The sequence below is a fragment of the Mobula birostris genome, chromosome 27, assembly GCF_030028105.1.
Source record: "Mobula birostris isolate sMobBir1 chromosome 27, sMobBir1.hap1, whole genome shotgun sequence".
NCBI classification, from domain to species: domain Eukaryota; kingdom Metazoa; phylum Chordata; class Chondrichthyes; order Myliobatiformes; family Myliobatidae; genus Mobula; species Mobula birostris.
The window spans coordinates 18,156,030-18,169,353 of NC_092396.1; the positions used below are offsets into that span (position 1 = coordinate 18,156,030).

The 13,324-nt window shown below is 49.1% G+C and overlaps 1 protein-coding gene across 3 annotated transcripts in view; it reads right to left on the reverse strand.

Annotated features, from left to right (window-relative positions):
- Positions 1 to 13,324, reverse strand: part of ccdc187 (coiled-coil domain containing 187) — a 59,516-nt gene that overhangs the window by 26,380 nt on the left and 19,812 nt on the right. For all 3 annotated transcript variants that reach the window (XM_072245129.1, XM_072245127.1, XM_072245128.1), the window contains exons 4-5: positions 12,984 to 13,113; positions 11,052 to 11,142 (exon numbers count right to left, since the gene is read on the reverse strand). In XM_072245129.1, coding sequence (XP_072101230.1) covers positions 11,052 to 11,142; positions 12,984 to 13,113 — 221 coding nt within the window. The remainder of the gene's footprint in view (positions 1 to 11,051; positions 11,143 to 12,983; positions 13,114 to 13,324) is intronic.

The following is a 13,324-nucleotide window of genomic DNA, read 5'->3' on the forward strand; positions in this document are numbered from 1 at the left end:
CTGCCGAATGGTCGTTGGAAGACGAAGACCACAGGGAACGGAGGTGTGGGCGCTGATTTCTACAGTAGATAAGTCGCGATGGGGCAGAGATGACCGATGCTACAGGTCCGAGTGATGGCGCTAACACATAGGAGGAAAAGTTCAACCCCGAGGTCAAGAACTGCCACACCCAGCTTTGGCTCAACTTCCCAGGATGGGAGTGGTAGCCAGGTAGGAGAGTTACAGGGGTAGAGGTGGAGGGGGCAAGGACAACACCCCCAATCTTCCCCGGGCTTGGTGAAGAAGGGAAGGATGGAGATGGGGCAGTAGGGGAACGAGTAGGTGGCTATTCAGGGAGAGGGGCGTCAATGATGAATATAAGGTCAAAGTGACCTTCACCCGAGAGGGGGCCACTAGCAGCCAGAAACAGAAGCAAAACAACGGACAGTGTGATTGGAATGGGAGGTGGGAGTCATGAATTCGGTGAAAAGTGAGAGGTGGCAATGATCCAAACGGGGAGCATCCGAGTGCGCTCAGTCTGACGGACAAGGGGTTGAGAGACAACAAGAAGCAAAGTGACCGGCGTCTTAAGGTTTAACCCCAAAACAGGTAATGTACTATAGTGAAACACCTCAAGATGCCTCATTGGCTTGACACCAAGCTTCACTTAGATAGGATAGACAACAGGTGCAGGAGTAGGCCATTCAGCCCTTCCAGCCAGCACCACCATTCACTGTGATCATGGCTGATCATCCACAATCAGTACCCTTTTCCTGCCTTCTTCCCATATCCCTTCACTCCGCAGGATGACAGGAAAGCAATGAGCAGGAAGCAGAAAGGTCTGTCAGAATTTAGGCCCCAGAAGATGCAACCCTTCACAGTGAAGCAAAGAAACTGGGGACTGGCAAGGTGGGGGAGATGTGCGCCAGGAATCCCGAGTCTGGGGAGGCTGCAGGTTTGGGAGAAGGCGAGGCTGGTCAGAAGACTGCAGCCTGTATGGGTAGGCGCTGCGGGGAGGGGTGGGTGGTGGGGGGTTGCAGTGCATGTTAAGAGATTCAGCGGCTGGGTTCTGCGACAACAACCGGAGGGCAGTGGGCAACAAGATGGTAACTTGGAACCATGGTGCAGGGGTAACAGAAGGTGATGTTCACTTGGAAACCAGGGATCGCCATCCAGCCTGACCAGATCTTGTTTCCCTGGTGTGAACTCATTTCGAGCTGTTGTTTCATAGTAACCATTTCTAATTCTCAGCCTGCTTGGAAGTTCAGATGCCCAAGGTCCCTGTTTAAAGTCAAGCACTCTGTTCTATATTTTACAGCTGTTCTATAATTGGAAACATTCCATCATCTCAGAATAAAAGGCCCACAGGTTCTAAGCAGCACTGTGACTCAATCCTCTGCTACCCAGCCATTACACATCTTAAATCACATTCACTTAAAACATCAACACGTTTTCCTGGGTTCCTTAGCAATGGGACAGGCCAAACTCCTTTCTACATTTTCTTTGGCATTCACACTCCCAGATTCGAATCAGTTCACAGTAAAAATAGCACGCAGGGTAGGAGAGGTCAGCGAGAATGTTACAATGATTACCTGGCTGGCGGCAAGAGTGCCGGGGGTTAAATTCCAGAGACCCAGCACCTGCGAGAGGTGAGAGTGGAGGGTAAGCCCCAGTGAGCCAACACCCTTGAGGGGTAGGAGATGAGGTTAAACCCCAGTGAGAGACAGAAACCTGGAGAGGTAGGAGATTGTAAGCTTTAAAAGCCCAGTGAATGCTGGCACTCTCGAGGGGTGGGAGAGTGAAGAGGTTAAACCCCAGACACCCAGCACCCACAGGGTGAGGAAGGGGGCAACTGAGCCCCAAGGGTCTAGAGTTGTGCAGAAAAGCTGATGAGAGCTTGAAGGTTGAACTGGACATCTGGAAAGAACGTTGGGATCCACTTAAGGAGATCGGCAGTGACATCCAGCCAAGGTTGATCTGAATGCGGCAGGACAATTTATTTAGTGCCTGAATGCATTCTCTTCAATGGCACAATACTGCACCAGCACCAAAAAAATTCACTGCTGACAAAACCTTGAATTTAATGGAGTGGTGCTGTGGAGCTGAGAGAAATCATATCAGAACTAGAATCAGGTTTAACATCACTACTATATGTCGTGAAATTTGTTGATTTTGCAGCAGCAGTACATTGCAATGCATAATAATAAAACCTATAAATTACGATAAGTATATATAATCTAATTTCCTTTTTTAAGTAAGCCGTGCAGAAAGCAAGGAACAAAATACTGAGGTTGTGTTCATGGGTTCATTGTCCATTCAGAAATCTGATGGCAGAGGGAAAGAACACACAGCCGAGTCCCATGAATCCCAGACTCAGGCCAGTACCCCAGAGAGGAAAGTGAGAAGCTCCTTTTAGTTCAGCAGAGTACCCCTGCAAAATGATGCCACGAGGAAGGGATCTGGTGCTCGGGGTAGAAAGGTTGGAGGTCCAACAGCTGGGAGGCCTAGTTGATATTGATTTTTAAAAGTAAGGAAATGTTGATGTTACGTTGCAAGGTGCTGGTGAGACAACACTTGGAGGACCACACACATTTCTGGTCTACACTGACGGATTGAGGCACATACATTGGGAAAAGGCTCAGCTGGCTGACTCTTGGAATGAACAAATTCAGAGAGGTTGAGCATCTATGGAATAGAGAGTTCTTATCAAAATGGGTGGCGGTGGTGAAGCTGGTGCTGAGACGATGCTTCCCTTTGTGAAGGCACAGTTTGGAAATGAGCAAAAACGAGGAAATCTGCAGATGCTGGAATTTCAAGCAACACACATAAAAGTTGCTGATGAACGCAGCAGGCCAGGCAGCATCTCTAGGAAGAGGTGCAGTCGACGTTTTGGGCCGAGACCCTTCGTCAGGAGATGAGGGTATTGGTATGTTATCAGATGTACATTCTTACACAGTATGTGTATTTATATGTACACACACACACCCATACATATAATGTACAGTGAAAAGCTTGCCTTGCATATTATTTATACAGATTAAATTAGTGAACTAAACTAAAGGTAAAACAATACCAATGCAGAATAAAGTATAGAAGCTACCAAAAGAGTGCAGTGCAGATAAATGATGCAGTGCACAATCATAATGAGGTAGATTGTGAGACCAAGAGTCCATCTTATCGTACAGAAGGAGCTCCCCACAAGATGGGGATGAGGAAGAATTTCTTCTTTCAGGGATCATGGGCTTTTGGAATCGTTGATCACGGAGAGCTGCGGAGAACGGGGAGGGGAGTTGTCGAATTTGCTTGAGATGGAGATTGACTGACTTGCACTGCAAAAAAGACAAGGTGCTTAGAGAGGGGAAGAGAACAGGAGACCAGGAGACCGGTGTCAAGACCAAGACTGGATCAGCTGTGATCTTTTTGTACGGTGGCGACAGCCTCATCCTGTTCCTATGTGTGTTCTTACACTGAACACACCTACAGACGAACAACACCAGTGCAGATAGCTCAGAAATTGAGCACCAGAGCTCCGGTCACGGTCCTTGTTCAAACAGATGACCAGCTCACTCACACAACAAATCTCCTCCATTGAAACTGCCTCTCCTGTTCCTCACCTATTCAGCAGGCTTCATTATCCGGAGCAAATGAGAAAATGGCCCAGGGATTCAGAACATACAGCTCACTCACCACATTCTCGATCAGGGGCTCCCAGTCTTTCTTATGCCATTAATCAAAGGGTCCATAGACCTCGGGTTGGGAACCCCTGCTCTAGGGCCATAAATCTTTAAAAAACTTAACTCATTGACCATATTACGAGCAGGAAGTTCATACATTGAAGAATCAGCAAATGTTGTACAAAAGGCTTGAGGGAAGCCCTCTGTAAGTCATAGTCTGATGCATGGCTTTAATTTGGAGCAAGGCTTTCTGGTTCAATGAATCTACTCTTTAGAAGTTACTACCCACCGAATCCTGACACAGGACACCCAAGCCACTCAAATTTATCCACTGGGCCACACAGAGCCCATCTTGGCCCCTGGCTATTGAATCTAAGCCAATGCCACCGGCAGCCCTGGGTGTCCAAAGACCAGACAGTACCCCAGGATAGGGACTCACCGGGTGTGCACAGGACCACGTCCAGATCTGATGCTTCCCAAGGTCACCTTTGGGGTGAATAATAAACAGTCCCCAATGAGGTGGCTGGAAATACCCCTCATAAATACCAGGCCGAGTGCACAGGAGGAGTGTAGCTAGCCCAGTGAGGAGCACCCAGCAGATGGGACTTCGCTTGCTAATCCAGGCACAAATTCACAATACAGTATGTGTAGCATCACACTTCACAGCACCAACGATCAAGAGATCAGGGTTCAATTCCCGCCTCCGTCTGTACAGAGTTTGTACATTCCGCCCGTGACCACGTGGGTTTCCTCCCACATTCCAAAAGACATCCTGGTGAGTGTCATTAACTTGTAGACACGTCAAAGTTGCTGGTGAACACAGCAGGCCAGGCAGCATCTCTAGGAAGAGGTACAGTCGACGTTTCCGGCCCAGACCATTGACGAAGGGTCTCGGCCCGAAACGTCGATTGTACCTCTTCCTAGAGATGCTGCCTGGCCTGCTGCGCTTACCAGCAACTTTGACGTGTGTTGCTTGAATTTCTAGCATCTGCAGAATTCCTCGTGTTAAACTTGTAGACATACTGTGTTGGCGCCAGAATGTGTGGCAACACCTGCGGGCTGCCCCAGCACATCCTCGGGCAGTGTTGGCCATTGACGCAAAACAGCGTATTTCGTCGTAAGTTTTGATGAGCATGTGACAAATAAAGGTTTCTTTTTAAAAAGAGGGAACGTTGCACTGACAGAGGGACTCAGCTCCACAAACTTCTCCTGTCGTGAGCTCAGACAAACCTGCCCAAACCGTTGGCAGTTGATGCTGATATGGAAACGGTGTGCAGAACTGGATCACAAAGCAGGCAATGTCACCCAGATGGTCCACGTGGACACTTACACTAAACACAAGCCCAGTCCCATCTCCCTTTCACCCATTCCTTCAATACATCAATGCTCCAAATAACCGACATAGCAAGTGCCTCACTGTCTACTCGGGGGAGGGGGGGGTGTGGAGAGAGACGTTCTGGAATCTGGAATTGTGGCAAACCACAACCACCACCACCAGCTCAGCACCTCAGCACATTTACTCACTTTACTGAATTGGAGGCCTGCAAAAGTCAAAGGCACAGTCAGCAAGCTGTGAACAGGAGAAGAGAGAGCGCTGGGACCCAGCCAGAGACAGGCTCTTAATGGCTGGCACACCGGCTGTTAGAGTTGAGAAGGAAGTTGACAAGGCCTACTTCTGCTCCTTTGTCTTGTGATCTTGTAAGCCGGAAATTGGAACTAGATGGGTGAATAGTTTAGCTCATGGGGGAGCTGCGGAGCAGACTCGATGGGCCATATAGCCTACTTCTGCTCCTTTGTCTTGTGATCTTGTGATTAAAGGCAGTCTGTGGCCGCAATGCTGGAATTAGTGAGGTATCCGCGGCGGGGGAGAAACAGAAGGAAGCCGCCTGGAGAGAACAAGATGAAAGGCAGCTCAGGTGAAAACAAGTGTGGTTGTGCGGAGGTGAGAGAGCAGCTCAACGACATGACACAGGGCAATCCCACTCCCGCTCGTGAAGGGGAAGTGGGCACTGTGTCTCTCACGTGCAGATATCTCTGGTCTACCTAGCAGATGCGGTAGGGTTGGAAGGAAGGGGGCGAGGGCAGCACCGTACTGTGGCAGTTAGAGTGGCAGCGGGGATCGGGGTTGAATTCCACCACTGTCTATACGAAGAGTTTGTACTTTCTTCCCGTCACCGCGTGGTTTTCCCCCATCTGCTCCAACAGTTTTCTCCCACATTCCAAGGTGGGCAAGTTGTGAGCAGGCCACGTTGGTGCCAGAAGCAAGGCGACAATTGCAGGCTGTCCCCCAGCACAATCCTCTGACTGCGCTGGTTGTCGATACAAACGACATGCTTCACTGTGTGCTTCGACTTGCACGTGACAACCCTAATCTTTACATGCCAGTCCCATTCCATCACCTACGCTCTGTGTGGTTTATAAAATATGGCAAAGTTTTAGCTGGGGCATCAACAAGCTCCGATCCCAGTGTCAGCTGGTACTGCACAGATCTGGGGGTCAGAACCTGTGAAAGGCAATCACTTCTGTGAGGTGGTAGAGGGAAAATAGCAAGTAACTCACACTTGTCCACACAGCCACATCCACCCAGCCCAGAGCCCCAAAGCCGAGGTTTCCAATCACACTACACCAGCCAATACAGGAAGTGTTCCGTGGAATAGACAAGTAGCAACAGGATTTACAAATTAAAGTGTCAACCTTAAGGAATCAGAGCGGCTCTGCCCAGCTCTCATGAAAACTGTTTACACTGATGTTCAGTAGGGAGGTCTGAAAGGATGAGCTGGGGCAGGTGTGGGGGAAGACATCTGTGTTTTTTGGAGAGACCAGAACCAGGCTCAGTCTCTGGGAAAAGTGACTTCTCTATTATCTCAAACAGGAGAAATCTGCAGGTGCTGGAAAATCCAAGGCAACACACACAAAATGCTGGAGGAACTCAGCAGGTCAGGCAGCAACTATGGAAAAGAGTAAACAGTTGACGCTTCAGGCTGAGTCCTGAAGAAGGGTCTCGGCCCAAAACGTTGACCGTTTGTGTTTTTGTGTGTGCGTTCTTATTACTGTCCGTCTGTGGTGGCGATACAATGATTGATTGAGAAGGATTCAAAGGCAATGCCGTGGAATTCACGGAAGGGAAAACAGAAGGCTCACTGGGAGGTAATGTCACAGTCCAGTCCCCACTCTAATTACACAAGGTCTAACTGTGCTGATGTGAGTTTAATTGAGCTGCAGACAGAAGCTTCTCACATTGTGTAACATGTTGGAGTGGTGATTGGAGAGAGGAATTGGCTGGCTTACAGCTGGCAGGAGCTGTTCCTAGTGAGAACCCGGCAACACATATCATCCAGTGTGTAGGGGTGGGGGGGGGGGGGGGGGGAGAGAGAAAAGAGTAGGGAGGGCTATACTAGTTAGACCAGGCAACCAAAGCATTAAAAGATACCTCTCCAGACTCACTGCTGTGACACGGAACCGGTGATGAGACACATTGACAGCGTGTTTCACCACGGGGTCCCAAGAGGAGCAGCTTCTCCCAGCTGTAAGGAAGCCAGAACCTCACTCAAAGCCACTGGTCTAGGGTTTCAGCCAACAGACTCACGGCGTTAGGAGCTTCTGTCTGTGGCCGACTGCCTGGCCTGCCAGCTGCAAACACTACCACTGCTTTTGTTTCCCTGTCCTGCTTAGAACAATCAGTATACGTCTCATTTAGAAAAGGTTGCCCCTCTTTGGAGGGGATGCTGGAGCCCATTCCGCCGCGGTTACAACAGCCACATTTTGGCCTGACACTGTGTCAAATATCGGCTCTTCCCCCTCAGACCCTGGGCACCCCACCTTCCTCTTGGGGGCTGTGATCCCAGTGCAATACTGAGGGACTGCTGCAGTGGAAAAGCCCTGCCTTTCAGATGGAGTGTTAAACAGAGGCCCCCTGTGTTCACTGGGATGGATGCAAGACTTTGAATGACACCACCTGGAAGGGGCTGTGGGAGTGGGAGGGAGGGTGATCCTGAGGACCTGGCCAAAGTCACATCAGCTCATCACACCCCGAGGGGTCCCCATCAAGAGCGTGTTTCTACAGGCTCTCTGCTCTCGGGTGGCTGGGGTGGGGGGGGCGTCAGTACTCAACACCAACATTACCAATCCTTAGCCATAGACTGTCAGTCCCGCCCTACTGATCAATCACTTTGAGAGGAACCTACATGTTGCCTGTGACATTTATTGAGGAAGCTAGAGAAATTGACAAATGGGTTTGTTATCCCATCCAGCTCAGTGTTGGCACAGACTGGACATCTTCATCTTCTACCCTGGGAGGGGGGAGGTGGCTAAAGATTAAAAATCAGTTTTATTGGTCACACGTACATTGAAATACTTCTAGCACTAACATAACATGCCTACAATTAACAGACCCTAACTAGTGATCAATAATTATATTAGTTTCAATATAATTATGGAAAAAGATAGGTCTGATCCTCTGGTCGAGATTCTAAATTGGAGAAAGGCCAATTCTGATGGTATTGGAAAGGATCTGGCAAGTGTGGATTGAGACAGGTCATTTTCAGGTAAAGATGTCCTTGTTAAGTCAGAGACCTTCTAAACTGAAATATTGAGAGTACAGAGTTTGTATGTTCTGTCAGAATAAAAGGCAAGGATAACAGGTTTATTGAACCTTGGTTTTCGTGAGATATTGAGGCCCTGGATAAGAAGGAGAAAGTATATAGCAGGTATAGGCAGAATGGAACAAATGAGGTACTTGAAGACTGAAAGAAATTCAAGAGGAAATCAGGAGGGCTAAAAGACACGAGATGCTCAAGCAGACAAGGTGAAGGAGAATACCCAGAGCTTCCACAGATATATTAAGAGAAAAAGAATTGCAAGGGACAAAATTGGCTCTCTGGAAGATCAGATTGGTCATCTATGCAGGGAGCAAAAAGAGATGAGGGCGGTCTTAAATGGATTTTTTGCATCTGTATTTACTCACAGGTGGACACAAGGGTCCATAGAAGTGAGGTCATGGACCATATACAAATTACAAACAAGGAGGTGGTTCCTGTCAAGGCACATTCGGGTGGATAAATCACCAGGGCCTGACAAGGTGCTTCCTTGGTCCCTGTGGGAAACCGGTGCTGAAGTTGCAGGGCTCTAAAACATCCAAAGTAACAGGCGAGGTGCTGAAGGATCAAAGGATGTCTAATGCTCTCTTATTTTTTAAAGAAAAGCTCTAAAAATAAGATGGGAAATTATAGGCTAGTGAACCTGACATCAGTAGTTGGTAAATTAATGGAAGGTATTCTAAGAGACCAGATATCTAAGCCATTGGATAGACAGGGACTGTTTAAGGATAGTCAACATGACTTTGTGAGTGGTAGGTCGTGTCTAACTAATCTTACAGAGTTTTGAGATTGGAAAACCGATGAAGGCAATGCAGTGCATATTGTCTACAAGGACTTTAGCAAGGGCTTTGACAAGGTCCTGCGTGGGAGGCTGGTCAAGAAGGTTCAGTCGTGTGGAATTCAGAACGGGGCTGTAGAATAGATTAGACATTGGCTTCACGGAAGAAGGTAAAGAGTGTTAGTAGATGGTTGCCTCTCTGACTGGAGGCTTGTTACTAATAGTGGGAGTCAGGGATGGATGCTGGGTCTGTTGTTGTTGGTCATCTACCTCAATGATCTGGATAATGTAGTAAACTGAACGACAGCAAGATTAGGGATATAGTAGACAGTGAGGAAGGCCATCAAAGTTTGCTTTGGGATCTGGACCAGCTGGAAAAATGGACTGAAAAATAGCAGATGGGATTTAATGCAGACGAATGTGAGGTGTTGTACTTTGGGAGGACAACCCAGGGTAGGATATACACGGCGAATTGTAGGGCACTGAGGAGTGCAGTAGAACAGAGGGATCTGGGAATTCAGATTAATCATTTATTGAAAGTGGCTTCATAGGTGGATAGGGTTGTAAAGAAAGCTTTTGGCACATTGGCCTTTTGATCAAAGTGTTGAGTACAGGAGTAGGGATGTAATGTTGAAGTTGTATGAGACATTGGTGAGGCCTAATTTGGAGTATTGTGTGCAGTTTTGATCACCTCCCTACCGGAAAGGTGTAAATAAGTTTGAAAGTGTACAGAAAAGGGCGGGCTGGTGGCTCAATGACATCGGCGCTGGACCCGGGAGCGGAGGTTCCCGGGTTCGAAACCAGTCCGGTCCGCTCCCGAGTACGCTTTCCATCTGTGCCCGGTTGAGTGTCGAGATCGCAACTCGACCTCGTAAAATAAAGGGAAAATACTGCGAAAATGTCTGTGTGAGGAGTGGCGCACCACACAGTCTCTCCCTCTCGTTCTGCACCTTGTAAAATAAAAAGCCATGAAAAAATCATCACACACGCACAGACTCGCATGCACGCAGGCACGCGGCAAAAAAGGTGTACAGAAAAAAATTTATAAGAATGCTGCCAGGACCCGAGTTATGAGGGAAGGTTGAATAGATCAGGACTTTATCAAATCTCCCCATATTCCGCTACTCTTTAGGGAATAGAGGTATACAAAATTATAAGGGGCAGGTATAGGGTAAATGTAAGCAGGCTTTTTCCAGTGAGTTTGGCTGAGACTACGAAAGGTCGTGGGTTAAGGGTGAAAGGTGAGACGTTTAAGTGGAACATGAGGGGGAGCTTCTTCACTCAGAGGGTGCTGAGATTGTGGAGCAAGCTGCCAGCATAAGTGGTGGACTTGGGCTCAAGTTCAGCATTTAAAAGAAACTTATGCCCTATGAAAGGGAGGGTTATGGGGAGCTCTGGCCTGGCTCCAGGTAGATTTCATTTTTTGGCATGAACTAGATGGGCTGAAGGGCCTGTTTTATGTGCTGTGGTGTTCAGTGACTCTAACTTTTAATTTTGTCTTTGGACTGTGGGAGGAAACAGGAGCACCACGAGGAAATCATGGAGCCATGGTGAGGACATACAAACTCCTTAAGAGCCAGTGGCAGGAGTCAAACCCTGATCTTACAACTAGCGCTGCAAAACTTTGCACTGCCGTGTCGACCCCGGGTGAGGTCACTGGCATAAGCCGCATAAACCCTTGGACAAGAGAGAGGTCTGCGATCGGGCTCTTTGAAGGACGATAATCCAACCAGCAGATGATGGAGAACAACAAGGCTACGAGAGCTCTGCTGTTGGGTGTGGTGGCATCTTCCTGGGGTATTGCATGGACTGGAGAGAGGGGGCCTCCCCTTGGCTCATACCCAAGCCAACCAACTTTGTATTCAGGAGAGGACTGAAGTCGTGGGAAAGGGGCAGGGAGAGGGGGCTGATAAATTGGAATTCTGTTATGCAGTTGGGTGTTTGGAACCAGCAGGTGTACAAGTGCCCCTCAGCTCACCCAAAGGCTCCCCGCTAACGCTTATAAGTGGGCACGAGCCCGCCTACCTTGTCCTGCGCCTCCCGCCGCAGACTCTCTTCAAGCCGCTTCTCGATCTCCTCCTGGACAACCTTGGCGTACTGGGAATCCAGCTCCTCACTGCAGACAGAAATGGTGGTGAGCTCGGGAAAGAGAGCCGCTGGCCCAGGATAGTCCCGGGTGCTTCATAGCCTGTGAAGCGAAGCTGCTGAAAAACTGTCGGCTCACAAACACCAGATAAGTAGTACATTTGTGCCCCTTGCGTTGTGTATCTGATGTTCTGTGCTATCTGACACTGCTGCAAGTGAGTTTGTCGTTGCTCCTAATCGTACTTGTGCACATACCTTTGCCTTTGATCATGAGCCAACCACAGGGGGAGGTGGACACCCACTTCCAGCCGCTTTTCTCAATTGCTGCCACAGCACTTTTGCACTGACCCAGAGGCAAGATCTGTGACGTCAGCACAAGCTCACACTGGGCTCCCCCAAACAGCCCCCAAGCCTGCTCGTGCATGGGTACGAACACCCTGATACCAGAGCTGGAGATGCTTCTGGGCAGGGGAAGAAACACCAAACTCTGCACAGCCCACCATAATGCAGGCTGCTGTATGGGTTACACCATCTGCTCTCTCTCTCTCCCTCCCCTCGTGGAACCTGCTCTTTCCACTGCTGGAGAGCTGGGGGAACCATATAACCATATAACAATTACAGCACGGAAACAGGCCATCTTGGCCCTTCTAGTCCGTGCCGAACTCTTACTCTCACCTAGTCCCACTGACCTGCACTCACCCCATAACCCTCCATTCCTTTCCAGTCCATATAGCTGTCCAATTTAACTTTAAACAACATCGAACCTGCCTCAACCACTTCTGCCAGAAGCTCCTTCCACACAGCTACCACTCTCTGAGTAAAGAAGTTCCCCCTCATGTTACCCCTAAACTCTTGCCCTTTAACTCTCAACTCATGTCCTCTTATTTGAATCTCCCCCATTCTCAATGGAAAAAAGCCTATCCACGTCAACGCTAGCAATCCCCCTCATAATTTTAAATACCTCTATCAAGTCCCCCCTCAACCTTCTATGCTCCAAAGAATAAAGACCCAACTTGTTCAACCTTTCCCTGTAACTTAGGAGATGAAACCCAGGCAACATTCTAGTAAATCTCCTCTGTACTCTCTCAATTTTATTGATATATTTCCTATAATTTGGTGACCAGAACTGTACACAGTACTCCGGTGAGCTAAGTTACACCTTTTGCCCCTACAGAGCGTGCCCAGGCTCTGGGGGGGGGGGGGGAATGGATTTCAGCCAATCAGAGCCTTGGTTTGAGGGATGGATTTCAGCCAATCACAGCCTTGGTTTGAGGCTCCCCCTGCCCCCAGAGCCAGAACAACTGCAGCCCTGATACCGTTTCCCTCGGCACCAGCGGGACCGGCTGCCCAGCCTGCCGAGGAGATACCTGGGGCCTGGGTGTTTGTGTGACAGTGACACCATCATGGACGGTGTGTCATTGGATGAGACGCCAGACCGGGGGGCAAAAGTTGGGATTAGGAGTTTGAGCACAACATCTCCATGTTGGGGGGGGCGGAGGGAAGAGGTTGCTCAAACCCAGACTGACAACAGAAGGGGTTTTATCATGAGTTCACCAGTTGGTAAAACACCAAACTAAGGACCAGATGCCAGTGGGAGCACAAGGGCTGTAACACACCATCCATTGTTATGTGAATTGCTACCATGTGCAGGTTGTTGGGAACAGAGCCTGGTCACTGGGTGGCTTATCAAAGGGGTGGGGGGAGGGGCACTTTGGTCCAAATACTGAGGTCATTAAAACAAATATTTAATTTACCATCTTAGAAACTGATTATTGTTTGACACAACTTCATCTTACCACCTGATGCCCTGCCTTCCAACAGCAACCCCACCCCTCCACCCCCTCATTGTCCACTCCCCACCCCCAAACTTACATCTGCTGCTGGTGTTCCCGGCTGTAGTGCCTGGCCTCCAGCTCCTCCTCGTCCTGCAGCTTCTTGGCCACGCAGACATCCTGCCGCACCAGCTTGTTCTTCTCGATGTTCGAGGCGTAGTGCTGCTCAACTGGGGGACACCAACACAGGGACACTGCTCTCACTGTTGGCTTTAGGACGCACCTTTCAGCTATACTCTTTCCAAATGGGATAGCAAGAAAAGAAACAGAAGCCAGGAGGCTTCCAGACCTTCCCACCACCCTCCCTCAACCATAGCCACCACACAAACCTCCCCCTCCCCCTGCTGTGGCCCACATCCCCCTCAACCCCCTGATTTGGAC